The following is a 27,644-nucleotide window of genomic DNA, read 5'->3' as shown; positions in this document are numbered from 1 at the left end:
TATCATTATTATTTATTATTATTATTATTATTATTAGCAGTAGTAGTAGTAGTAGCAGCAGCAGTATTATCATTATTATTGATTTGGATTTGGATGTAAAGGAATCTCTCATTATTCTGAAAAAGCAGAGCAGTCATATTGATAATTCATTTTTAAATTAAATCAAATTCAATTACTACATCTAAGGAAAGATTTTTTTTAAATAATTGTTTATTGATGCTGAGATAATGCAAAGGTACACGATTACTCCATGACAATATTATGCACCATGGACTGATGGAAGCAAATTTCAGTTTCAGTGAGAAAATAAAAAGTGAAATAGTTCATCATTCCTTAATAAATGAATAAATAAATGAAATAAAAAAGGCATCTTGTTCAAACCGACAGGATATTTTTGTCTTATCACGTTTTTATTCCCAATAAAACTACATATTTGGTCAAAACGAGTTCTCCATTCATATTCCGACAGCAGCAGAGCTTTCACGCGCACATCGATCGCGCGCACAGCCCTTTGCAGGTCGGTTCGTTCAGTAATTAAAATATCTCCCATCATCACAGCGCGGCTGAACCCGAACGCTTCCCTTCAATCACAGCAGCAGCTCCTTCCGCGCGCATTATCCACTGGCGCCCCCTAACTGCGGCGGAGCGCAGTGCAGAGAGCGGCGGCGGCGCGCGGCGCGGCGCGGCGCGGCGGCCTGACGCACGGCGCGTAAAGGACGACTGAGGACGGCTGGCTGTCCAGCAACGGCTCAGCAAACACAACAACAACAACAACAACAATAATAACAGTGATAATAATAGTAATAATATTAATTTGGTGCATTTCGTCTTCAGCAAACTGCGTTAAATATCTCTGGATTCTAACATTGCCATGAACTATTGTGATTAGAATTACAGTAATTACGCGTGCGCGCGCGTGTGTATGTGTGTTGGGGGAGGGAGGGGGGGTTCTTTATCTTCCGGCTCGTCTATAAATCCCATCAGATGACAGTCGGCCAGGGAAGAGTTAAAGGGAGGAGACGCGGAGTGACACGCCTCATTGGGTAGATTATGTGCCGCAAACAAAAAGTGTGTGTCGGTGTGCCAGTCAGCCAGAGCGCCTCTCTCCGCCTCTGTCTGTCTCCGCGTCTCCGTCCAGGCTCTGCAGCGGCTCTGCGCCCGGGGATGTACTGACACTGCGGACAGGAGAGGACAGGACGGGACAGGACGGGACGGGAGACACGGAGCGCAGCGCCACCTCCAGCACCACCTCCAGTCTGTCCTGGTTTGGAGCTTCTTTCTGCCTTTTTTTTTTTTTTTTTTTTTTTTTTTTTTTTTTCATTATTATTCCGGGGCGGTTTGGATTCGCAGCGCCGCTCTCCAGCTGCTGTGGATTATTGTTCCTCCTCGTCGACAGAAAGGTAGGTCTGAGATCGCGTGAAAGTGGTGCGAAAAGGAAAGAAGGCAGGCGGAGAGGCAGAGAGCGGAGCGCAGCTGTGAGGTGATTTAGCGCAGTTTCCATCCCGGCAGTGGCAGATGGGTCCACCCCCCCCCCCCCCCTCACTCCCCCACCCCCCTGCTCTGCACCCCCCCACCAGAACCGGGTTTTGCGCACTTTCTCCCTGAGCAGTGCGTGCTCGCGGGTAGTTCGGGTGGTTTTGTCGCACACGCAGCGGCCGTCGGCGTCCCTCCGGACAGAGGAGACTGTCCGCGGCACCGTGCGTAAAACGCCGCTGCGCGCCGGGACATCGGCACCGCGGTGGCGCACGGACCTGACCGAGACCCGTCCTAGGTCACCCCAGCGGCACGCGAACCAAGAGCTGGAGCTGAACCACCCTGCTCTCCACCGGATCACGGAGGCCGGTGCGCGGCTGCACGGCGCGGAGCGGAGCGGGGCGCGGGGCGCGCGCACCAGAGGAGAGTGATCACAGCACTTCTGCTTCGGAGAGATTTCAGGAAACCATAAATCATGTTTCGGGCATCAGACTGTTTGAGGCGTTTTCGGAGCTGAACGGTGAACGAACCGTCTTTCACCGAGCTGCTCTGGTTCAGGGGCCACGCGGGCCGCCGCTGCTCTCACCTGGGCCGAACCGCCAGGAAGTCGGTGGTATTAAACCCTCTGCTCCGGTGTCGGTCGACACTTCTGAATAAACATTTCTGATCGAGCTCATCAAACATCCCTGGACTGAAGCTCGTGCTCTTTGTGATTTTTTACACTTTCCAAGCTCGTCCAGTCTATTTATGGCCCTCGAACCGCATGTTGGACATCCCCGGATTACAGCCTAGAAATAACATCCAACCAAAATGTGTTTTTTAATATACAGGAATAATGAAAATTTTAATTTAAGGAAACTAAAACGCAGAGCTTTTTTATAATTATTATTATTATTATTGTCATTAAATCTCACAAATGGCCTTTCTGACTAATTAAGAGAGAAATGTGCGTGAGGAGCGACTCTGCGCGCGGGTGTGTGGGTTTGGACCCGGGCACGAGGAGCGGAGCCGCAGCCGGCTGAGCGCATTCACAGAAAAGACATCATTAACCGCGCGTGCTGCTTTAATTACGGTCTCAGAGGAGAAAGTGGCGGATTATGGTAATGAGGCGGCAGCCGCCGCTCGGCTGAGTCTGACAGGCCACTCCACCGGACGACAACCGGGGCGCACCGGCGCGCGCGCAGCCCCTCTTCACCCGGCCTTTGTTTTTATGAAAAACAAACCAGCAGGTTTTGTACATGTAGCACATGTCGCAAAGCTTCACATGCAAAAAGAAAAAAATCACACACACACACACACACACACACACACACACACACACACACACACACACACACACACACACACACACACGATATTAAAAAGACTGCAAACACCACACGGTTTATTCTTTTTTTAGATAATGTGAGAAATAAATCATGGAGTACATGTTTAATATGAGCTTCAAGGACATGGTTTTTTTAAACAAGTGGAATTTTTAAATTAATTTTAAAAGATTCTGCTAATATTGAAATTTGTTGCTGGGCAGACACAGGCCCCGGTTCTAAAATGACATTTAATTTATTAGGGTGATTATTATTATTATTGTCACTATTATTATTGTTATTATTATTATTATTATTATTATCATTATTATTATTATTATTATTATTATTATTATTATTAATTCAAATATCAGTGTGTTTTTCTGTCTTATTGAGTATTTTTAATGTGTCAGGATAAAATTGAGTCGCAGTGGAAACCACAGTGAACAGCTGAAGGTGCAACTGTCATGAAGTGTCGAAATTATGGAGTCATTGAGTTATGAATTTGTCAATTTATGAATTCATGAATTTGTCGATTTATGAATTCATGAATTTACCAAATTATGAATTCACGAATTTGTTAAGTTCTACATTTCTGGATTTGTTGTGTTAGGAATTTGAAGTTTGTCTGAATGAGCGGCTGGAGCGGTGGTTCGGACGGACCCCCGCCCCCCCGGACAGCTGCTCCAGGCTGAGGAGGACAGATTTATTTCCCCTCAGTGTCGGAACATAAAATAAATCAGAGAATGAAGCGGTTTGGGGGCCGGTCCCTAAACGGGGAATAACGGAAGCGCGTGAACTGGCTGACGTTTGGCGCGCCCTGTCTCCGCGGTGTCTGCAGGGACAAATGGAGGAGTCCAGCTCTCAGAAGTTGGTGTGGGACGGGGACGCCAAGGCGGTGCAGCAGTGTCTGACGGACATCTTCACCAGCGTGTACACGACGTGCGACATCCCGGAGAACGCCATCTTCGGCCCGTGCGTGCTGAGCCACACGTCGCTGTACGACAGCATCGCCTTCATCGCCCTCAAGTCCACCGACAAGCGCACGGCCCCGTACATCTTCAGGGTGAGTCCGGCTCCACCCCGCCTCACGGTAACGGGTTCGAGTCCAGCTCGAGTCCAGCTCGACCCCGCCTCACGGCACCGGGCTTCAGCTCCATCCGCGCGGTGCGTCAACGCGACGCGCGCCTCCTTTTTCCAATTCCCAGACCCGAGAAAGGAAGATTTTATGGAGGACGCATAAAGTAAAAAGGAAAAATAAAACAGGAATGTGAGCCACTGTTTTTTTATATCTATATCATATATTTTAATCCTTCTGTTTAGGCCGATCCACTGGATAAATCTGGATTAAACGAACCTTGTGGATCTAAATGTAATCGTTTCCTCTTCTGCACATAATTAAATCAACCACATTTCATTTAATCCCCGTATATTTTGGATAAATTTGTCTCTTCATCATCCAGATAAATCCAATTTTAAAAAAGGAAAATCCGTTTTTTTTTTGTTTTTTTGTTTTTTTGTTTTTTTGGCCTGTTAACAAACCAACCGACAGCAAAATAAAATTGAAAAAGATTTAAACAATGAGAATAATGAAAAAGGTGTAATTACTTTGATTTGATTGTGGTGTGTTTTAAAACACACACCACCTTTAATTTTAACAGGAATACTGATGTGTATAGCGGCACTGTGGCTCTGACGGTCAGGCACGTCAGGTTGTGGGTTCGATCCCAGTCCATCTGTCCAAGTGTCTCTGAGCAAGACATGAAGCAGAATCGCTCCAAACAGAGTCTGTTCACATTTTCAAACATTCCAGCCAGCCAGTCCATCATGGTGGCATTTAAATACTGAGAAACCGGTGGAAACAAAAACACCCTGATGTGGCATTTAAACAGAATTTAAATGTAATAAAACCATTTTCAGGACTGATTCCAGCCAGAATCTCACATATAGACTCAAAGGCTGCTGTCGTTTCTGTGTGACGTACAAAAAACAGCCTCAGATGTGATTCACAGCGACAGCGGAGGCAAATTTACCGAATTATCAGACAGAGCGAGAGAGTTAAAGGTGTGTGTGTGTGTGTGTGTGTGTGTGTGGCAGGTGGACACCTCGGCCGCTAACAGCACGTCGGAGGGTTTGATGTGGCTCCGGCTGGTCCAGTCGGCCCGGGACAAGGAGGAGCAGAACCTGGAGGCCTACGTGAAGAACGGCCAGCTGTTCTACCGCTCGCTGCGCCGCATCGAGAAGGACGAGGAGCTGCTGGTCTGGTACGGCAAGGACCTGATCGACCTGCTGCTGCTCAGCTCCGGCCGGGCGCCGCCCAAGAGCAAAGGTGAGCCCAGGCGGCCGGACACCCCCGTCAGGTCTGGCGGTTCTGGGCGGCCCTCCTCACCCGTCCGCCTCTCTGTCCCGTCCGCAGGGTCGGCGCCGCTCTCCTGTCCGGACTGCAGCCAGCGCTTCCAGTTCGAGTTCCCCTTCCTGGCCCACCTGCGATTCCGCTGCACCAAGAGACTGCAGAGCATCACCGGCGCCGACGAGGAGTCCGGCAAGGAGGGCGGCGCCGAGCGAAACCCCGCCACCCCGACCCGGACCAGCCCCAAGCTGGGCCGCCCCGAGGGCTTCGGCGGCGCTCAGGACTCCAGCAAGCCCTCCACGGACTTCCACAACCTGGCCCGGGACTTGGAGAACAACCGGACGAGTCCTCCGAGCGACAAGGAGGCGGAGATCTGCAGCGAGAGCTCGGGCAAGAGGAAGTTCTCCGACGTGGAGGAGACGGAGTGCCGGGTGGCCGGCCTCCCGCCCGCCAAGTCGAAAGACGAGCTGGCCACCTCGGCGCAGAACTACCGGGGCGTGTACGGCCTGGAGGAGAACCGCCGCTCCTTCTCCCCGCAGGGCCCCGCGGAGCTGGGCGAGACCAAGCGTAGCGCCTTCACCGAGGTCAAGAAGTCGCCCCAGAACCTCAAGCACCACAGCGGCGGCAAGAGCCTCCAGAGCGCCAACTCGGAGAACAAGGACGGCGGCCGGCCCAGCAGCAACCCTCCGGACAAGCACCTGAACATCCGGCAGGTGCTGTCGGAGACGCAGCCGCCGCAGACCCCGCCCATGGGCAGCGCCTTCACGTCGGTGGGCCAGCAGGGCGGCGGCGGCGGCGGCGGGGAGAGGAAGAGTGCCTTCAGCCAGCCGTCCCGCTCCTTCTCCCAGATCTCCCCGCTGGTGATGCCCCCCAAGCTGCTGGACTGCCACCCGGCGGTGGGCGACACCATCTCCTCCAGCAGACTCTACCAGGCCGACCACCTCGCCGCCAAGCTGCAGGGCGCCGAGCTGGGCGCCAACTGCCCCGTGCCGGGCGGCATGGCCAAGCAGAACCCTTTCGTCTACGCCACGGCCTTCTGGCCCAAGAACTCGGGGCCGATCCAGCTCCAGATGCCCTCGGCCCTGACCCTGCTGCCCCCCTCCTTCACCTCGCTCTGCCTGCCCGCTCAGAACTGGTGCGCCAAGTGCAACGCCTCCTTCCGCATGACCTCGGACTTGGTGTACCACATGCGGTCCCACCACAAAAAGGAGTACGCCATGGAGCCCCTGGTGAAGCGGCGGCGCGAGGAGAAGCTCAAGTGCCCCATTTGTAACGAGTCCTTCCGAGAGCGGCACCACCTGTCCCGTCACATGACCTCCCATAACTGAGCCCCGCCGGCGGCTTGTCCGCCGCGGACCGCCGGACTCACCCGGATTTACATTCAGACACTTTTGCACTTGTTTTGAACTACAATCTTCGAATTCCTCTGCGCTCGGTGGACTTTTCCGTTTCCCCTGTACAAACTCTCACGTTCTGGGTGTATGCAATTGCGGTTTGACTTCGAAAATGAATCTATTTATAAAGCACTTATAAGTTTTCAAATAAGGAAGAATTAAGATATGTGTAAATGTACAGTAAATTGTATTTTATAAGGTGTAATATAATATACAGAGGAGCTCCAAATGTAGTCTCACACCTGGTTTACAGCAGACGAAGCTTTTTGTCTTTCTCATGTGGATGATGGCAGGTCGGGATGTTCGTCTCACTATGATTCAGAGTGCATGTAATATTAAAACCATATTGATTTAAGATGAAGTCTATACGTGAAATTGTAAATAATTTCTTTCATTTGAAATACAAGGTGTAATATTTTGTGTCAGTGGGGAATAGTTTGTGTTTTTTTTGTTTTTTTTCCTTTTGCGGAAATTTACTTCATAGTTTATCTAATCATGTTGAATGCATTGACAATAAAATAGCTTTATTTTCAACTCTGCTCTCTGCGATTTCTTCAAGAAACAAATAATAATTTGGCAAAATATTGGTTCTGAGTGACAAAGTGACAATTGTTATTGTTAAATATTACTATGTGTATTTTATTTTGATGATGATGATAATAATAATAATAATAATAATAATAATAATAATAATAATAATAATAATAGTAATAATAATAATGATAATAATAATAATAATAATAATAATAATAATAATAATAATAAAAAAATTTTAATTTTTCAGCTTGTATTGTATCTAAAAAAATCCACAATCTGAAAATCAGAATTCCTAAAAATATGATGATGATGATGGTGATGATAATATTTTTAATACTATTTTCATTATTATTATTCTTTAAGACTGAAATACATTTAAAGAAACGTTTTCTGTGTTTTTAGGTCCCTGAAATTCAGTCTTCCACCTCACTTCTCTAAAACAGGATTTAATTAATTTCGACAAAATGTTTTTTGACCACAGCAGAATAAAAGAGCAGTGAAGGTTCCTCTGCGATCACGTGCACAAAGAATGATTTTTTTTCTAAATATAGCATAAAGAGGCCTGTTCATTATAGAAATACATTTTGTCATGTTTTATTTTTGTGCAACAGAAACTCAGATGCAGGTCTGCTGATGGTTTCTTTATTCTCTTTCTTCCTTTTTTTAAGGCCCTAAATATCTGTGAATTAAAATAAATTGAAGGTCTGCGGATTTATTATATTACATTATATTATTCATGAGAAATAATAGTCTGTGAATTTATTATATTATATCATTCTTTAGAAATAACTAAAAAACTGCAAAAATTCATGTACAATATAAAAAAATACACACACATCTTATCCATGTGACTGAAATGGTGTTTATTTCCGAAAAAGGAAAAGATCAATTTGATTTGGGCAACGTGGAAAAAGTAAACCTAGACAAGGGCGCCACCCTGTGGATATTATTAAAACTGCATCAAATGAAACGGGAAAATACTACTGCTACTAATAATGCCACATTTTAAATTATATGACATTATTATTATTATTATTATTATTATTATTATTATTATTATTATTATGATGATGATGATGATGATGATGATGATGATGATGATGAGGAGTCTGTCTTTATTCCTGCTTCTATTTGAACACACTCCATTTTATTTTAAAGACAACACTCATCTCCCTCATCTTGGAATCCTCCAGAAACAAACCATCTTTTTGATTTGAACATCTACAAACTCGCCTCAAAGGGAGATTTTTGTTTGTTTTGTTTGTTTGTTTGTTTGTTTGTTTGTTTGTGGGAAACAGCTTCCATGTTTATTTCTGGGAAAAATCCACATGCGACGGTGAAAGTTAAGAATCTGCTCGCTTCCCGGTGCTGATCCGGTCACATCGTCAGCAGACAGAGTCCCTTCATTAACTTCTTTACAACGTTTTTAAATCCGGACCCGAGGCTCCAGAGACGAGGTTCAAATCCCACAGCGGCCATGTTTCCACCAGGGCCCCCTGAGCAAGGCCCCGACCCCCAGCTGCCCCCAGCAGCTGCCCAGTGCACGGGGAGGGGGCAGATTGCGCTCAACATTCTTGTGTGTGTGTGTGTGTGTGTGTGTGTGTGTGTGTGTGTGTGTGTGTGTACCACACATTCAAATGTGTTGATCGGACTGTGTGAACACACTCCTGTGTGTGTTTCTGTCAGATCGCCTGAACAAGCAGCTCCAGTCGATGTTGGAGCAGGTGAACGTGGTCCTGGAGACCACGGGGGTCAAAGGTCAGGCGATGTAACGTGACCACAGAGGGGAAGCAGAGCAGAGGGTGAGGAGGACGTGGAGACAGAGGACAGCCCCGCTCCGTCAAGGCCCCACGTCAAACCAGCTGCACCTCTGCACCGGGGCATGGGGGGCATGGGGGGCATGAGGGGCATGGGGGGCATGGGGGGCATGAGGGGCATGAGGGGCATGGGGGGCATGAGGGGATGAGGGGCATGAGGGGCATGGGGGGCATGGGGGGCATGGGGGGCATGGGGGGCATGAGGGGGGAGCAACATCCCCAGACCCCCTGCTGACTCGCTGATCTGAAGCCTTCAGGTATCATCAACCCAAAAAACATGACAGGTGAAAAAAGATCCAGGAGGAAAGGGACGTGCACACGGTGACTGATTTTTCTAAACAGCTGTGATTTGACGACATTCCTCATCCAAACTGAGAGTTTGTCCAGAATAAGAAGTGAAGAGCGGAACGAGGCTGGACCTCATGTTGAGAACCGAGAGTCAGAGCCGGACTGAAACCGCCAGGCTGAGCGGAACGCTCAGAACGTCTGGGCTTGAAGTTGTTCGCAGGTTTGGAGCTTGAAGGTGGATTTGACTGGATCTGATGTTCATGAACAGGTTCTGAGAGACCTGACCCCTTCCTGGGCCGAGGAAGACTCCCCAGGAGCAGACTTTCATGATTCTACAAACCGGCCTCCTCCTGCAGCCTGATTTGACCTCTGACCTGGGAGACACTTGGACGACCTTGTTGTTGAAATCTTTTAGAGAAACGTCGCTTCATTAGACTCTCTGATCCCCTTCCCAGCAGAACCGATCCAGGTACATCAAGAGAGATAGATGGATAGATAGATAGATAGATAGATAGATAGATAGATAGATGGATAGATAGACAGACATTACAGGGACATTACAGCTTGTGTCCACTAGGGGGCAGGTTAGGAGAACTCATCCCTCCACGTCTGTCTGATTGTAAACAGAGAGAAGAAGCCATCAGATCAGTTTCCACACAAACTGAGCCTGGGACAGAAAAACAGACTGCAGGAGGAGAAACTGAGAGATGAAACCTCCGCCGTGTTTGTGGTTCGTTCGTGATGTCCCATCAGCCAGTTCGATTACCCATCATCCCCTCATGTAGACGTGATGAATGATTCATTCACACCGATACTCCGTCCATGAACCACTGATGGAATAAAATCTGCTTCTGAGGAAAAACTTCAGCACTGACAATAATAAGATTTCAACATTTTGTGGGACAAAAATACAAACAACACAACAAAAACCACACAACACGCAACAACAAAGGAAACAATAAACAAAGCTGTGATGAGGGTGAACAGTTCTGACGGAATGAAGTGATGAATCAGCCGGAGGCTGGTCCAGTCCCAGAACAGAAGGAACCGATTCTGAACGGAGCTGTGTGCACACACACACACACACACACACACAGACACACACACACACACACACACACACACACCTGGCCTCAGTGGACTTATCAACCCGGACCTTGTGTTTCAGTGTTGCTCCAAGCGGAGGGAGTCAAGCTGCCGGTCCGACGCCGCTCTCCGGCCGTGAAGACGCCTCGGATGGTTGGAATGCCTTCGGACATGAGCAGAGGATTGTGGGTCTATTGATGGTTTGGCCCTGGTCCCGCCTCCGGGCCTCAGCGTCGGGGATCAGACTGCTCTGATCGTCAGCTGTCCGCCGCCGGCCGGGAGAGGAGCTGCTAAAGGCCAGGATCAGGAGCCGGCGGGCCGGGATCAGGAGCCGGATCAGCCGTGTTTACAGGAGGATTAGCTCTCAGTTACGGGCCGGCCGTCCAGAAACCCCGGCCTGCAAGAGGAGGGGCCTCGGCGCTGCTCGCTGTTTACTCAGCGGCAGCCAGGCCCGGCGTGACGCCGTGGTCCTGAAACAATTAGACCCCAGAGGGGCCGGAATCCACCGAGGCTGGAGGCCTGAGCAGCCGGAGGAGACCGTCACCCTCCACAGACACAGGAGCAGCGCTCAGAGACTGGAGTCTCCATGTTCCCCCTGTGGGCGTGATGGACTGCTCGCCTGTCCGGGTCAGCCTGCGTCACCTGCAGCTTCAGACGGACCCGTTTCAAGTGTCCCGTTTCAGATCTTCTAAAGCTTCTGAACCAAACCATCTACTGACGAGGCAACTGAGAGGCAGACCGGAAAGACCTCAGACCGCTGAGGCCCTCAGGAGGAGGTCTGCTCCCTGATCCAGACCCTGGAGGTCCTCAGGAGGAGGTCTGCTCCCTGATCCAGACCCTGGAGGTCCTCAGGAGGAGGTCTGCTCCCTGATCCAGACCCTGGAGGTCCTCAGGAGGAGGTTTGCTCCCTGATCCAGACCCTGGAGGTCCTCAGGAGGAGGTCTGCTCCCTGATCCAGACCCTCAAGGTCCTCAGGAGGAGGTTTGCTCCCTGATCCAGACCCTGGAGGTCCTCAGGAGGAGGTTTACTCCCTGATCCAGACCCTGGAGGTCCTCAGGAGGAGGTCTGCTCCCTGATCCAGACCCTCGAGGTCCTCAGGAGGAGGTCTGCTCCCTGATCCAGACCCTGGAGGTCCTCAGGAGGAGGTTTACTCCCTGATCCAGACCCTGGAGGTCCTCAGGAGGAGGTTTGCTCCCTGATCCAGACCCTGGAGGTCCTCAGGAGGAGGTTTGCTCCCTGATCCAGACCCTGGAGGTCCTCAGGAGGAGGTTTACTCCCTGATCCAGACCCTCAAGGTCCTCAGGAGGAGGTCTGCTCATTGATCCGTCATTCATTTCTCACTTCTTTTGCTTTGTTTTAAATTCTTTCTGTTCTTTATATTTTCATTTCATGCTTTGTGTCTGCACCCTAAAAACTGAATGGTAGAAAACAACCAAACTGGTTTATTTTTCAACCCAACGGTTAATCAACATCGGACCAGCCCAACAGTAGGTATTCTTACCCAACAAAATGGGTTGGCCTTTTTAACCCAACAGATGGGTTCACAGATTTAATCCAATCATTGGGTCAAATCAGTTTTAGTCCGGGTCGATTCTTCCACATGACTGGGTTGAATATTGAGCTCATTTTTAACCCAAATGTTGCATCAAATTCATTTCAGCCCTGGGTCAATTCTACCATATACACTGGTTGAATGTTCCCAAATTCTGGGTCAAATGAACTACAGTTCTGTGTTAATGCAACTAAACACATTGGTTTAGTCTCCCAAAAAAACTGGATTCATAAACAGCTAATTTTCAAATCCTTTCAAAATTCCAATCCAAAATTTTATTTATTTTTTTCAGCAGTCCATCGATTTTTCGACGAGGACGAGTTCCGTCGATCTCGAGAGAGATCATGGAGGAACTGAGACGGCCAGTGGACAGATCCCCCTCCTCAGCCTCGCTGGTAGTGTCCATGAAGGGACAGGCTCTGGGACCAGCTTGGCCACAGGAGTTGCCGCAATGCAAGGCACAAACCACCTTTGGGGCTCCACTCTGGATTTTTCTGTAGGGGGGGTCTCCCTCAGCCTGTGTCACTCCCGTGAAGACCACAAGGCAGTGGTGCTATTTCACCCATAGCTGGGGTTGTGACATGCAGACAGGGGGAGACAGGAGTCGAACCAACAACCTCCCGATTGTAAGATGACTGCGGTCCCCACTAGACCACAGCCCCCCCCCCGCCGACAGCTGGCAATGCAAACGTTCTACATAGTGTATGTAGTTAGCTAGCTATTTGGTTAACGCGAACTGCATGGAGCTCGCTCAAACAGATGTTTCTGAGGATGACGTGACACGATGACATGCTGATTTACATTACATATCTAAATCACATGACTGGCGTCACGTCATGTGAGTCAGATATGTAATGTAAATAAGCACAACCCTGTACTGCATCAGAGAGCCAGAGGACCACGTCTGGTCTTCTGAGTCGCAGACAGAAGACGGAAGTGACACTCGGACCCGTTGACAACCCGACAGTGGTCAAAACGACCCTTGTGCTGAGTTTAAAAATCTACACACTGTAAAAAAATGTTGCTTTTACAGGAAAACGCTGGCAGCTGTGGGTACCAGAGAATTCCTGTAAAATATACAGCAGCACTGTAGATAACTTTACAGATGAAATATGTAAATTGATTTACAGGAAATGAAATCACAGCTGAATTAACATTAAAAAAGTGTTAATTTTGCAGTACAGAACTGTTATTTGTTTACAGTAGTTTGCTGTAAAATTAACAGTGAAAACATAAACCTGTTCATAATATTTACAATAATCTCTTGTCAAAATGACAGTCTATCTCAGTAATAAACACAACAAACTGGATGATATATTACAGTACTTCAGAAATTTATGAATGAATATTCATTCATTTCCCAAGCCACTTTTCAGGGTCACAGGGGGATCTCAGATTTCAGATTTCAGTTTATTCATTCGTCCCTTGCAGGGCGATTCAGTTTGCAGTACCTTCACATTCATACATAACATAAATATAAGACAACATAAAAGCATAACAGACCTCGGTGCACAGTTAGCTCCAGCACAAATAAGTGACGGATCAGCAAGCTGGACCCATCAAACCAAGCTGTGAGAAACATTCCAGACCGGTCAGAAAAGACAGACTACTGTCAGCAAATATACAGTAGTTTCATAGTAAAAGCACACAGAAACCGGTAAACGCGCTATTACAAGTCAATCCCAGCTACTTGGACAGGGTCTGTCACCAGTTCACCACAGGGCTGACACACACACACACACACACACACACACACACACACAACCGGTATGTGAACCTGGAACCTTCTTGCTGTGAGGCAAGAGTGCTAACCACTGCACTACCGTGCGGCCTGTCACTGTTGTAGCTATCTGTTTTAGGATACGCTCATGCATTGCACGCGCTCCTCCAGTCAATCGATAACTTAAATAACAACAGCTGATATTATGTCATTGTGAAATGTTGTGAATTGGTTTTCTTTAAATCAGCAATATGTGGACCATATTTTAAACATGTTTTTCCTGTAGAAATGACAGTGTACATCATGCTGAATGATGACTGGTTTCCTCCTGTACACACCAGTGGAATCTGTGATTTATACTGAATAATACTGCAGATTTTAGGCTTATAATCCACTTTTTTGTCTTTATGGTATTTTCTCATAAATTTTACAATTGTTTGAATAAATCACAGTAAATGATGTTTTTTTTTAACATATTGCACCCGAAAAAGTACCGTTGTGCACCGTTCCTTGATTTACAGAAATTCAGTGTATTTCCTACGGTGACACACAATTTTTGAATTGACGGTGCTTTGCTGTTGCTTTTTGACAGTTTTACTGTATTTTTTACTGACTTTTGTTACAGTGCAGTATGTTGGGTCTGGTGGACTCTAACCCCTCACCAGCTGCAACAAATAACTCCAAACTGGGTTACCCATTTCATAACCCAGCGACTGGGTTAACAGAATAACACAACGTTTCTCAGTGTGTGGAAGCTAAGCAGACTTGCTTTGCTTTACAGGACGATTAGAGTCACCAGCTAACCTCAAAGACACATTTTTGGACTGAAGGGGGAAACAGGGAGAACATGCAAACTCCGCACAGGCGTCCTGGACTGGTCTGGACCGGTCTGGACCGGTCTGGACCGTCCAGAGCAGATCAACAAATGTCAGGACAGCATCAGACTGAGGCTAGCTCTTCCACCTGCCCAGCAGTTCCTCTGTTCATCTCAGAGCTCCAGGGAGAGCTGCAGGCTGTCAGTGAAACTCTGCATTTTCATCTGAGACCGTGGTTCACTGGGTCCTGGTTGTCTTACCAAGAGGAGACTTTGGAAACTCGACACTCCTCAGCTGAAGTGGAGAAAACCCAGGACATTAGAAAGACAGAAGACACAGTTAGATGAAGACAGAACTGTTTATAACAAATAATGTGCAGTGAGCCAATACCAGAGCCTCGCGTGGCTCCAGAGCAGCGTGGAGCGGAGTCCCAGCGGGCTGCGCCACCTGAGGGTCCGTCTGGAGACCCCCTGCAGTCCTGCTTCAGTGTTTCTGGGACAGATGTGGACAGAATGCAGGTCTGAATGTCTTTTCTGGTTGTCCTGAATGAACGCTGCCTTCCACAACACGCTCAATCCCTGTGCGTAAAATGCGGCGCCTCGTGCGTCTTGGCGCTGCGTGCCGCGCTCCCCTCACCCTGCGTCTCCTCTTGTTTTGGCGCGGAGCAGCGACTGGAGCTCGGCGACAATATCTGGATGAAAGAGCGCCCTTCAGTGCTGAGGCATGCATCAAGTCGTGAGATCATTGGCGTTATAAATATCTCCGCGCGAGCTGCAGCGTTCCAGCTCCTGCAGCCGGGTAATGCCCGCGCAGCGCAGCGCGCTCTCCATGGACGGCGACAGGACGACGGCCGCGGCCTGACGACCCTCCGCTGTTCCCGGGAGAATGAATCTGTACCTGCTCACCTTGGCTCACCTGGTTTGCGCCGCGGCCGCGGTGAGGCGCGTGTCTGTGGAGCGCTGGGAGCGGGAGGAAGGCGCGGGCTCGGGGCGCAGGACCTGCCGGCTGTACTGTCGGGTCGGGATCGGCTTCCACCTCCAGATCCACCCGGACGGCAGAGTGAACGGCAGCCATGAGCCCGACCGGCTGAGTAAGTCCTGAATTATAGATGGGCTCATCCAGGGAGTCCGCATCCTGCACGGCTCCGGCGCGCGTCCGCGCGTCGTTTTAATGCCAGCCTGCGAGGAAAACACAGCCGGGACTGACGGAGGAAGCGCGCGCCTAAACTTAGACCGTCTGACCCTGAGGAGGCGGGAGGCGGTCTGCAGGCAGGTGAACTATTTCCAGAGGGAACAGGTGCAGAGAGGATACGATCAATTCACCGCGCGCGCGCGCACACACACACACACACACACACACACACACACACAGAAAAATCCTAATCTTTCGTTTCAAAGTTGTCAGATTTCAGGCAGATTTGAAATTTGTCTCTGAATTTGTTTTAGAATCGAGTCTGAAGCAGTTCTCTAAGTGAAGTCACAACTGTGAGATTTATCTTTAAAAAATCCTCATTTCAGTCAGAATTCTGAAAATAAAGAAATAACCTCAGAATTTAGACTTTTTAAAGATCAGATTAAAGCCTGAATTAATCTTTTTTAAGTCTTATTTGACAATTTTCTGGTTAACAAAGACAACGACGTGATTTCAGACCTGATCTGAGATTCTGCTGATGCTGAGTTTTAGGAGCTCAGATTCTGGGATTCCATGAAAGAAACGTGACCAAAGACGTGACCGTTGAAGCCGTTTGTCTTCCAGACTCAGTAACGCTCTCGGTGTGGGACCGAGTCTTTCCAGAGCGCGGCTGCAGCAGCTCTGCTGAGGGCAGATGTCAGGTTACATGCACGTCAACGGCACGCCGTGCACGCTGTGCACGTGGGCTCCAGCTCCTGCTCCCTCACCGTCTTCCTCACAGCAGCTCCAGCATGTTGGAACTTCCCTATAGGGTCAACTGCTACACAACAACCACAACACACACACACACACAACTGTAAAGACAAAGCAAAAACAAGTTACGTCTGCGTTTCATTAAATCTGCAAATTCAGTTCAAATGAGGCTGGAAACAAACACATCTTTACAAAATGAGACGAGAAGGCATCTTCTGCTGCAACAGGTGGGTTAAAAAAGCAGTTTTCCCCCAAGATATTCTTATTAGATCATCTTGTTCCCTTTGAACGCCTGAAAGATCTGACAGTTAGCATTTAGCTTTTAGCTTCAACACATCAAACAAGGGACGATAGCGACGTGACGTGGTGTGTGTAGATCTGTGTGTGGCCTTCTAAGGTGGTGTGTGTGTGTGTGTGTGTGTGTCTCCTCAGGCGTCCTCCAGCTGTTTGCTGTCTCTCAGGGGGTCATCGGGATCAGAGGCGTCCACAGTAACCGATTCTTGGCCATGAACAAGCGAGGACGACTCCACGCCACTGTAAGAACCTCCAAACACACACTGCTGGACACACACACCGCTGGACACACACTGCTGGACACACACACCGCTGGACACACACACCGCTGGACACACACACCGCTGGACACACACTGCTGGACACACACACCGCTGGACACACACTGCTGGACACACACACCGCTGGACACACACACCGCTGGACACACACCGCTGGACACACACACCGCTGGACACACACACCGCTGGACACACACTGCTGGACACACACTGCTGGACACACACACCGCTGGACACACACTGCTGGACACACACCACTGGACACACACACCGCTGGACACACACCGCTGGACACACACACCGCTGGACACACACTGCTGGACACACACACCGCTGGACACACACTGCTGGACACACACACCGCTGGACACACACACCGCTGGACACACACCGCTGGACACACACACCGCTGGACACACACTGCTGGACACACACACCGCTGGACACACACCGCTGGACACACACACCGCTGGACACACACTGCTGGACACACACACCGCTGGACACACACTGCTGGACACACACTGCTGGACACACACACCGCTGGACACACACTGCTGGACACACACCACTGGACACACACCGCTGGACACACACACCGCTGGACACACACTGCTGGATACACACCACTGGACACACACCGCTGGACACACACCACTGGACACACACCGCTGGACACACACCGCTGGACACACACCGCTGATTCCTGAAGTAGAAACTAAACCATCGTATCTCATATTTACAGCTTAGTTGGGATTGACTTTAGAAAACCAGCAGGATGTTTCATTGGTCGACTCTAAACAGATGCAGCTGTTTATTTCACAAGTCTGACACAAACGTTACCTCAGCTAAACATTACAGACGCAGACAGTACAGGTGCACTGTAATTTTGGGATTTGCCATGTGTGTTATGTTCTGTAAACATTGGAGAGGTAGAACCGGAGAACAAACGTACGGAGCTGTTTGTGGATTAATGCAGCAGCAAAGTATTAGAGTAAGCTATACAGAATTTTATTATAAAATACATCAGGTGAGTGTAAAATGCAGATGAGATGAAAATATGTTGCAGTTTCCCATGATGCACCGTTACTGCTGATTTTACCCGTTTGAAACCATTTGAAGTGTGTTTCGTCGTTCCTCTTTGTCCTCTGGGTTCATTCCGTCTGTTTTTCCTGCTTTACTCTCAGTCCTTTTTGTTTTGATTCCAGTTTTACTTCCTCGTGTTTCAACATGCAGGTTGAGTCAACTGCTCTTTACTGTGTTTGTGACCTTTGACCTGTCTCTCAGTCAGGGTGAGTGAGGCTGACCTGACGTTTGACTGACTTCAGATTGAAAGCCAGGTTAAAGCAGGAGGCTCTTCTTCGGCCTGCTGGAGATTCAGTGCAGCTTCTCGATGGCTGAGCTCTTTGCAGGAAGTTTTCTGTTTGGATCCACGTTTTGAGCCGTTTGTCTTGAACGAGGTCCTGAAGAGGCGCCTGTTTCTGGAGGCCCGCCGCTCCTCAGCGGTCTGGTTCAGGGGTCGTGGACGACCTTCCTCTCAGGGGTCGGCGGAGTCTTTAAAATGCGTTCCACCTGATGAACGGTGTGGTCACGCAGACCTTCCTGCTCTGAGTTTACTGATGTGAGTATTTCCATGGAGCAGATCCACGCAACCACTTCTGCACCTCCTATAATCCAGAACTGGAACGTCAGAGTCTGCTCTGGTCTCAGAGTATCGCTCCGGCACACGGTGGAGTACAGCAGAGCTGTGGCGGGACGCGCCGAGCCGCTCGCTGCTAGCATGGAGCAGATTATGTCTGTCTGCGACGCCTGATAACATTAACACAGGATAAACCGGGTCTGATCCGGGTCTGAGGGACCGGGTCGGCATCCCCCGGCGGGGCGCAGCGGCAGATTTACGACCTTCAGCTCCGGCTGGTGCGACGCCGCTCCTTCCCCCAAAAGAACCTCTGAGCCGCCGCTGGCTCACAAAAGACCAACGCTGACCAGCGAGAGATTCGCCGACGTTTCAAACACTTCGTCAAGGTCAAAGCACTGAAACTGAAAAGTGGCTGGAGGGACGGGATCTGCTCCGACCGTTCAGACACCAGCTGCTCTGCTGTGGGCTGTCTCTGCAGTTTCAAACATTTATCTTGTTTTAGCTGAAACACTCAAAATAACAACAACAAAAAAAGAGAAAAGTGACAGATAATATGGTTACAAACAGCTAAAAACCGATAAAACCTCAAGAAAAACATCAAAATAACGAAGCTGTAATAAAAGAGCTGCATTAAAACTGTCCAAACAGTTTAAAACTGCAACAAAAAGTAAAAATATCCCAAAAACTACAACATCTAAATGTCAAATATTGTTTTAAAATGTACACTAATACTCTGGAAATGTCACCCAAAAGACAAGTTTTTAGAACTGGTCTCTATAAACTCTGAACTGTGTCGTCCTCATTTAAAATGTCTTGTGGCTCCAGATGAATAGAAAGCTGTCATAAAACAACACACGACACACACAGTGCGACACACACAGCCCGACACACACAGCCCGACACACACAGTGCGACACATACAGCCCGACACACAGTGCGACACACACAGTGCGACACACACAGCCCGACACACACAGCCCGACACACACAGCCCGACACACACAGCCCGACACACACAGCCCGACACACAGCGCGACACACACAGCCCGACACACACAGCCCGACACACACAGCCCGACACACACAGCCCGACACACACAGTACGACACACACAGTGCGACACATACAGTGCGACACACACAGCCTGACACACAGCCCGACACACACAGTGCGACACATACAGCCCGACACACACAGCGCGACACATACAGCCCGACACACAGTGCGACACACACAGTGCGACACACACAGGCGTTTGCTTCTGCTGATCATTTCTTCATGGTTTCTGTTTTCCTGTCATTCGACGTGAAGCAGGAAGCTTTCAGTGAGTATAGAAGACTCCATCATCTGCATACAGATTAACACACAGTGTGAAGAGCTGTGGGCCCAAACCAGAGCCCTGGGGAACGCCGCTCCTCATGCTCCTCTGCCACAGAGGACAGGGGTTTGAATATTCAGCATATGGACCTGTTTGGAGGTCGATGTTTCCACCAGAAGTTCTTCAGCTCTGAGTTTTGGGTCTGACGAGTGTTTCATGTATTTTGTATATGAAACAACTCTGACTGCCGTTGTTCACATTTTGTATTGACTTAGTGTTTTAGCTTTCATGGAGCTCAGCAGGACGGCGGCCGCCTGTCAGTCACGGGGTGAAATGAGCCTCGTCTCAGAGGAATCAGTGGAAGGACGATTCTTATTGAGCTGAAACAGCTGAATAGTTCGATGTTGAGTTCAACTTTGGCAGAAAATAAATACGAGAAAAAAAGTACCTTCTGGTTTCTTCAAATGTTCTTAAGATGAAGAGGGAACATTTGAAATGGACAAAATATTGATTTGTTTTTATCATTGATTTGTTTTATATTTATAGATTTTACATTGAAATGGACTGATATGAAAACAGTATAAAGTGATCTGACTTTATTCCCATTTGGCCCTGCCCTGCTTGATGGGTTTAGCTATTTGGCTGAGAAATATACGAGGGGGGACCCAAAAGTTTCCGGACTGATTCTATTAATAAAAAAATACAATGAATTTCCAACTTTGGCCGCTAGATGTCGCTGCAGGATAGCCTCATGCATAACTGTGCCAGGTTTGGTCTTCCCCCGTGATGCGGTCAGCTGACAGTCACTGTTTATGTTGACAGAGTTACACCCCGCTCTTCGATTTTTCAAGATGGCGGATATCCACGGATATGCGCTCTGTCAAAACATTTTGTTGTTTATTGGGAAAACAGCGGCAGAAACACTCACCATGTTGCAGACATTCTTTAAGAAGGATTCTTAGGGTGTCTGAGTGGTTTGGGCCCTTTAAGAGCGATCAGATTACATCACGAAGACCAGGCACGCAGAGGACAACAATCCACTTCCAGAACAGAGGAAAACGTCACAAAAACTGAAGAAGACGTCCTGGTAGATCCACGCAGGACTTTTGATGACATTGCAGAACTGATGGGAGTATTGTAGAGATCCAGACAGATCATCCTCAGGCGGTTATTAAAAGCAGTGAGATGAAGGCACCCGGAAATGGCCGCATCTTAACAGACAGCAGACCACAGGACGCCCCGTTACGCACAGAAACAGCACCAAATGTTGTGCGTAAAGCATATTTTTGGACTAAAACCGTGACCAGCCAGCCTCCCCACCGCCGTATTCCCCTGATCTGGCCCCAGGCGACTGCTTTTTGTTGTCAAAGATGAAACTGGAGCGGCAGCGGAAAGGTAAGGCAGGCATACAGGCGGGGGAGGGAAAATCGAAGTTCTATCTTTCCGGCACAGTTACGCACGGTCATGGCGACTCTTCTGAACAGTGAAAATCTCGGGTGCAGCGTTGTATTCAAGCCAAAGGAGAGTATTTTGAAGGTGACAGTTTCAAATAATTGCGAAGATTAAAAAATAAAAAGTTATAACTACAGTCCGGGAACTTTTGGGTCCACCCTCGTATAAGAATCTACAATGAATAAAGATTTTCCTAAAATTCCATTTTGAAAAGTACAATCTCATTTATATCAGTACAGTTTTCACAACATGACAACTGACAGAGTTGATGAAAAATATGAAGAAGAGTTTGCTTTTGGGTTAATAACAGATGCAACGGATCCCTGATTAGAACATATTGGTAGATCCAGCAAACCGAGAGCTCTCCACAGAGATTTCACAGTTCTACGAAAAATCAGGGCCCAGAAGTAACTCGATCCTCTGAAATGAACCAGTCTCATCCTGTCATCTGTAACTGACACAGTATTCCCATTTCTTCGTCCAGTGTGAAAACAGGCCGACAGGGTGGCCATGTACACAGATATTGATGCATTTCCAGTTGCAGCAGGATTCAAAGAGACTTTTCACTGTTTTTATGATACTGAACTTATTTTGAAGACATTGCATTTTGCTTGTATTCTCTTTATTTGGGTTTGTGTATGAATGAAGATATGGATTTGGCTCCAGAGCGTCCAGCCCTGATCTATTCCCAGAAACACAGAGAACCCGCCAGACCCGCGGTTTTCCTCCATCTATCAGTCCCACAATGCCTCTCTCCACCCTCCATCCTCAGATCTGCTCTCTGAATCAGACTCGTCTTGTTTGTAAAGCTCACCCTGAAATCTGCGGCCCGGCTGAGAGGAAGCCTGCAGGGCTTTAGGCGGCTCAGGCCTCGTGCTGAGGCGCTGGGAGGCTTCCAGAACCGCCGCCGTCGTGTTGCGCCGTTTACAGATGGGATGTTTTCGCCACGGAGCTTTATTTGCAGAATAATGAAGACAGATGCACGTCTGAAGGGTTCGCCACGGAAACACAGAGGACGGCTCTGGGTGTGTTTCTGATCGTGTCTGGGGAGTGAACCGTTATGTAACGGAGATGGCAGGGTGCTGGGGGGTCTGGGAAAGGTCAGCCGTGCACGGATGATTAGAGAAACTATGAAATCTCCTGAATCTGCGGCTGAAGGGAAAATCCCAGGAGACGGCAGGTTCGGAGGCTTCTGCGGAGTGTGTGAGCTGGTGTGTGTGACCTGAGTGGCTGTGAAGCAGGCCGTCCCGCCGCCGTTCCACCGCCGTTCCACCGCCGTCCCGCCGCCGTTCCGCCGCCGTTCCGCCGCCGTCCCGCTGCCATTCTACCGCCGTCCCGCCGCCGTTCCACCGCCGTCCCAGTTCTCCGGTCGCTGTGAATAAGAGAGCGGTCTGAGCGAGCGGTGGAAGCGGCTGCGCTCCCCGGTGACTGGCATGTTTACCGAACGCCGTAATAGCTTCATTTTCTGCTGCGCTGCACTCCGGAGCAGAGCAGAACCGTTTGTTTTATTTAAGAATGACAGGAGGAAGTCGCTCGCTGCACGCCGGAGTTTCCCACCCGGGGTATTTTTAAACACGACGCAGCTCACTGTACGAAGCTCTGCGTGTGTGTGTGTGTGTGCTTTCAGAGCTGAAACACAGCCGGATTCAGGTTCAGGTTTGTTAAACTCCACCGACCCTCCTCTGGACCTCCTGATCAGGTCTTCCTGCTTTTTGGCGCCGGGCGCTCATGTCTGCTGTGAATGAAGGAGAGAGAGAAGGCCGCTGACCGTGACTGAAGGTGTTTTCTCTTCCTGAACAGTGTGTCTCTCACACACACACACACACACACACACACACACACACACACACACACACACACACACACACACACACACACATACACACACACACAGTCTCGTATTTCTATCCTTGTGGGGACCTTCCATTGACTCCCATTCATGTCTAGCCCCTAACCCTGACCCTTACCCTAACCCTAACCCACACCACAACAAAGCCTAACCCTAAAGAAATGTTTTTGCACTTTTACTTTTTTCAGTAACAACAACATGGTCAAGAAAACACTGTTTCTCCTACTTAGGACCGGAAAAAGGTCCCACAAGGCACGTCGTTCCACGTTTTGCTATCCTTGTGGGGACATTTGGCCCCGACAAGGATAGAAATACAAGAACACACACACACACACACACACACACACACGCGCACACACACACACACACACACACACGCACACACACACACACACACAGTGTGTAGACCTCGGTTCTAAACAGCCATTTTTATGACTTTCCGCCCAAATGAAGATGATCTGTAGCCATAAGCACATCTAACCTTTAAAATGAGGCTAATGAAGTTACATAAAAGCTTTGATGCACATAAAATACTATATCTTATGATGTATTTAAGGTTTTAACTGTAATTCATGACAGTGAGCCTTTCCTGACGTTTTGACCTAATGTTCTACCTGATTTTAACAGTTTTAATTCAATTTTCAAGCATTTTTGTGTAGTTGACAATTTTGAAATTTTAGCAGTTTTAAGCATTTTATCTCTTTTAATTATTGTTGCATGTCTGTTCTTCTTTTAGAGATTCTAGCATTTCTGGTTTCTGAAGCCATTCTATAAATTTTCCCCCCATTTTTTTGTGGTTTTCACTATTTTCCCAAATTTTACTTGTACCTTTCTCTGAATCCCCTTTGAACCGAGAGTGACGAATCTTTTGTAAAAGTACGTTTATTAACGTTTCATGTTAGGAGATATATATACATATTTATAGTTCAGTTTCTACTGCGTTCACCTCTTGAATCGGCTGTTGGCGCTCCTTTGAGGTGTGCTGCTGCCGACAGATTCAAACTGAGCTGGAGTTTTGCTGGTGGGGCGGAGAGGGCCTCGGTTTTCAGCATCCCTCTCTTGGTTTTCACGCCTCCTGACTCCGGGACTGTAGATTCATCTGGACGTGCGTCTCTGCTTTTGCAGGAAACGTTCACGGACGACTGCAAGTTCAGGGAGCGATTCCAGGAGAACAGCTACAACACCTACGCCTCGGTGGCTCACTGGAACTCCCGGACCGGCCGCCAGTGGTTCGTGGCCCTCAACAAGAGGGGCAAGGCCAAGATGGGCTCCAGCCCCCGGGTGAAGTCGCAGCACGTCTCCACCCACTTCCTGCCCCGGGCCAGTTGGCACCCCGGCGGCGAGAGCGGCTTCACCATCACGGACAGGAACCGGGAGAGGAGGAAACCTGCGCCCGACGCCCACGTCCCGCCCGGAGCGGCGCCCAGGCCCAAACCGGTCAGGTACTGGCCCAAGTACCGGCTGGGGTAGCTCCGGGACGGTCTCGTGAGAGGAGGACGGTCCCTCCAGGCGGTACGGCGGCGAGACGCAGTGGTCCAGTGGACGGTGCTTCGCCTGGAAGAACTGTGTCCGTTTTGTGTGTGTAAATTATTTTTTTACATTTTTGTATTTTCCTGATGATGATATTAAAGGTTCGCTTTGCTTTTTGGTCCCTGCGTTGAGTCTGATTTACCAGAACGTGATGAACGCTGTGATGTTCTGCTCCGTTCTCGGTGTCTTCAGGACATTAGATCAACATTAGATGGAGCTGCGCCGATAAACAGACTGCAGACGACAGTGGACTGAAGACGAGGACGGCTCGGTTCGGCACAGCAGATTTAAAATGACGGGAGAGGAAGAAGACAGACAGAAATGTCCAGGAATGTCTCAAACACTGGAACAACCCAATGAGGACCCGCACAGGAAGTGAGAGCTCAGAAAAGAAGAGGCTCCAGACAAACTGAGCAGGTATCCAGAGAGAGCACAGCTGGACAGGAGACGAGGAAGAAACTGAAAACACAGGAAGTTTTGGCCATGTTGGTTCCAGGATGACGTCCTGAGTTTAAATCCGGGACGAGCCGGACCGGAGAGAATGGCACGTAATGAAGAGACAGGAAGAGGGAGGCCGATGACAGGAGGGGGCGGGGGGGTGGCCGGACCCCTGAAACAAGACGACAGGTGAGTCAACACGCAGACGGGAATGTGCCAAAATAGACGGAGAGTTTCGGCGAGGAGGACTGACCCGGTTCCAGACGGAGACGCCACGAAGCTTCAGCTGAACGCCGAGGAGAGATCTGAACTCCGTCTGAAAAGTCTTCTACGCTAACCAGAGCGTCGAAGGAGCGCCGTGGAAACTGGCCAACGCTCAGGAAGTGTGCCGGTTTGAATCCCAGTGAGAGCTCACCGCTGTGCCCCTGGGCAGTGAACCCTGGGTTCATCATTATGGTGCTTTTGTCGAGAGCTTCTCCACTGTTCCTAATTGATTTTTCGTGTTTTTTCTGCACATATCAGGCACATATTTAATCTCAGGGAACGTGTGGAGTAGATTTATGGAGCCGGGACGACATGTTGACTCACAGCGACTGACGCTTTATGAGAGGAAGCTGTAACGAGGCTCAGGGGGGAAATCCAACTCCAGAACAAGGAATAAATAGGGAGAAGAGGCGGATTAGCAATGTCACCACCTTGTAAATAAGACTGAAATAGATCCAGATCGCTGAGTGGAGCTGACCCTGAACGCATGGCTGGAGAGCAGATCAACCATCGAAGCTTCTGTGTCGGTTTATGTAGTTCATCTAAAAAAATAAAAAAAAAAGCTACGATTCAATCATCCTGTCTGCTCAGACAGCACAACCAAGATCAACCAATATCGTGCAATACCGGTTTCCTACCACGTGGGGGCGGTGTTGCGCTGTGGATTATACCGTGCTGACTTTTATTTTGTGAGGACTGAAGAGTCTGGATCCCTGCAGAGCTCATCTGGACCAGGTCTGTGTTCGTTCTGGATCAGATCCAGGGCAGGGTTTCTCAACTGGTGGGTCGCGGGTCTGTTGTCGGTGGGTCTTTGCCACCAACAAAAAAAGAAAAGTTCATTTTTATCCAGAAAGTCTGTTCATGCTCCTTGACAGTAGATGGCGCTATTTTACTGTAATGCGGGCGGACAGTCGACATTTGACACCATAGAAGAAGAGTCTGTTTTTACCTCAGACAGGTGAGACTAACCCACACACACACACACACACACACACACACACACACACACACACACACACACACACACACACACACACACCAACAGTTCTCCACGAATTCCTCCAAACTCAGAGTTTCATCAGATGCTGAAATGAAACCTGCTTCACCGACCTTCTGACAAGGTCAACAGGTCAGCAGAAGGTCAGCAGAAGGTCAGCAGCAGAAAAGTGAACTTTTAATCGCTGAACCCTTTTAAATTGCACTTTTTGTTGAATTTATTTTGAGTTTAAAGCTCGGGTTGGCGATTTGAATGAGATACATTTTTTTAAATACTGGTTAAAATGATCTTTATGACCCGATGGGAAGCAATTCATGGCGTGTTCTTAAAGTAGTTTGGAAAATATCCGCTATCTACAGCAGGAGTAAAACGGGAAAAACAGCAACCAATAGTCTTGAGGGGACACCTTTTTTTAAACCAATCAAATCCCTTCACCGTTCGACCTGCCCCCTGCGCGTACATGTACGCGTGCACTGACCCTGGTTCAGTGCGCGCATAGAAGGACGGAGCATCGTTGCAGAACGGCGGAGACGAATGTTTGGGGGTTCACTCACCGTTCAGTGCGCCATACCTTGGCGTTGTGCAAATAAAGAAAAACGAAGAAATGAAGCGCTGAGGACAGGTTACGCCAGGAACGCACTGGACGCGGAAGCGCCGCGCGCACTGCGTGCGCCGCGAACGTCTCCGCTGCCAACGGGAGCTCCTCCAATCAGTGTTGCCAACTCCCCAGTGAGAAAACTCGCTATTGGCTGTCCTAAAAGTCGCTAGAAGTGGCTATATGACGTCATCACCTAATTTGCATAATTTGGCAATTTGCATGTAATTGTTATGGACGCTGTAGGCAGGCCCGCCAACAGGGGGGGACAAACGGGTCTGTTGTCCCGGGCCCAGGGTTGGGGGGGGCCCAGAATTAAAGTTGGGGGGGCCCATCCAGCACCCTACTCACGGCTCCTGACGCAGCATGCAGGCACCGCGCTGTTCCGTGCTGCTCCACGCAGCGCTGCAACGTTCCGCTCCCGTCCGATCACTACCCCCCCCCCCCCCCCCCCCCTCCCCCGTCAACAGTCGGGACTGGGCCCAATCAACAGTAAGTTGTCCCGGGCCCAGGAAAAGCTGTCAGCGGGCCTGGCTGTAGGAGAGAGGAATAACGTCGTGGGAGAAGCAAAAATGAGCTAAAAACAGCCTAAATGTGTTTAGAACTACAAATTAACTGACAAAAGTGTGACAGTGGAGAAACATTTACATGTCCATCCTGCTCTGTGACCCAGGACGGGAGCAGCAGTGCGGATCTGCGCACGCTGGATTCATTTGAAGTGTGGAGGCGGAGCGGTGTGGGTCTCCTCTCTGCTCTGACTGCAGCAG

The 27,644-nt window shown here is 49.1% G+C and overlaps 2 protein-coding genes across 2 annotated transcripts; both read left to right on the top strand.

Annotated features, from left to right (window-relative positions):
* Positions 1 to 1,303: 1,303 nt before the first annotated feature.
* prdm8b (PR domain containing 8b) lies at positions 1,304 to 7,055 on the top strand. Its single transcript, XM_030105576.1, has 4 exons — positions 1,304 to 1,400; positions 3,619 to 3,843; positions 4,875 to 5,106; positions 5,194 to 7,055. Exons 2-4 carry the CDS (start codon positions 3,625 to 3,627, stop codon positions 6,453 to 6,455), a joined length of 1,713 nt encoding a protein of 570 aa, XP_029961436.1. The 5' UTR covers positions 1,304 to 1,400; positions 3,619 to 3,624; the 3' UTR covers positions 6,456 to 7,055.
* Positions 7,056 to 15,221: 8,166 nt separating this feature from the next.
* fgf5 (fibroblast growth factor 5) lies at positions 15,222 to 24,523 on the top strand. The gene is made up of 3 exons (XM_030104129.1): positions 15,222 to 15,426; positions 16,653 to 16,756; positions 24,179 to 24,523. Exons 1-3 carry the CDS (start codon positions 15,222 to 15,224, stop codon positions 24,521 to 24,523), a joined length of 654 nt encoding a protein of 217 aa, XP_029959989.1.
* Positions 24,524 to 27,644: the final 3,121 nt, after the last annotated feature.

Source organism: Salarias fasciatus, chromosome 12 (genome assembly GCF_902148845.1).
Source record: "Salarias fasciatus chromosome 12, fSalaFa1.1, whole genome shotgun sequence".
Lineage (NCBI taxonomy): Eukaryota > Metazoa > Chordata > Actinopteri > Blenniiformes > Blenniidae > Salarias > Salarias fasciatus.
The sequence above is the reverse complement of the archived record's forward strand: the minus strand, read 5'-3'. Positions and strand labels throughout refer to the sequence as shown.

What these genes read in the sequence shown, in the direction of transcription:
- fgf5 (XM_030104129.1), top strand. Translation starts at nt 15,222, where the DNA reads ATGAATCTGTACCTGCTCACCTTGGCTCACCTGGTTTGCGCCGCGGCC. An exon ending in CCATGAGCCCGACCGGCTGA is followed by an intron (nt 15,427 to 16,652) that starts GTAAGTCCTGAA and finishes GTGTCTCCTCAG; the next exon opens with GCGTCCTCCAGCTGTTTGCT. An exon ending in GAGGACGACTCCACGCCACT is followed by an intron (nt 16,757 to 24,178) that starts GTAAGAACCTCC and finishes CTGCTTTTGCAG; the next exon opens with GAAACGTTCACGGACGACTG.
- prdm8b (XM_030105576.1), top strand. Translation starts at nt 3,625, where the DNA reads ATGGAGGAGTCCAGCTCTCAGAAGTTGGTGTGGGACGGGGACGCCAAG. An exon ending in CGGCCCCGTACATCTTCAGG is followed by an intron (nt 3,844 to 4,874) that starts GTGAGTCCGGCT and finishes TGTGTGTGGCAG; the next exon opens with GTGGACACCTCGGCCGCTAA. An exon ending in GGCGCCGCCCAAGAGCAAAG is followed by an intron (nt 5,107 to 5,193) that starts GTGAGCCCAGGC and finishes TCCCGTCCGCAG; the next exon opens with GGTCGGCGCCGCTCTCCTGT.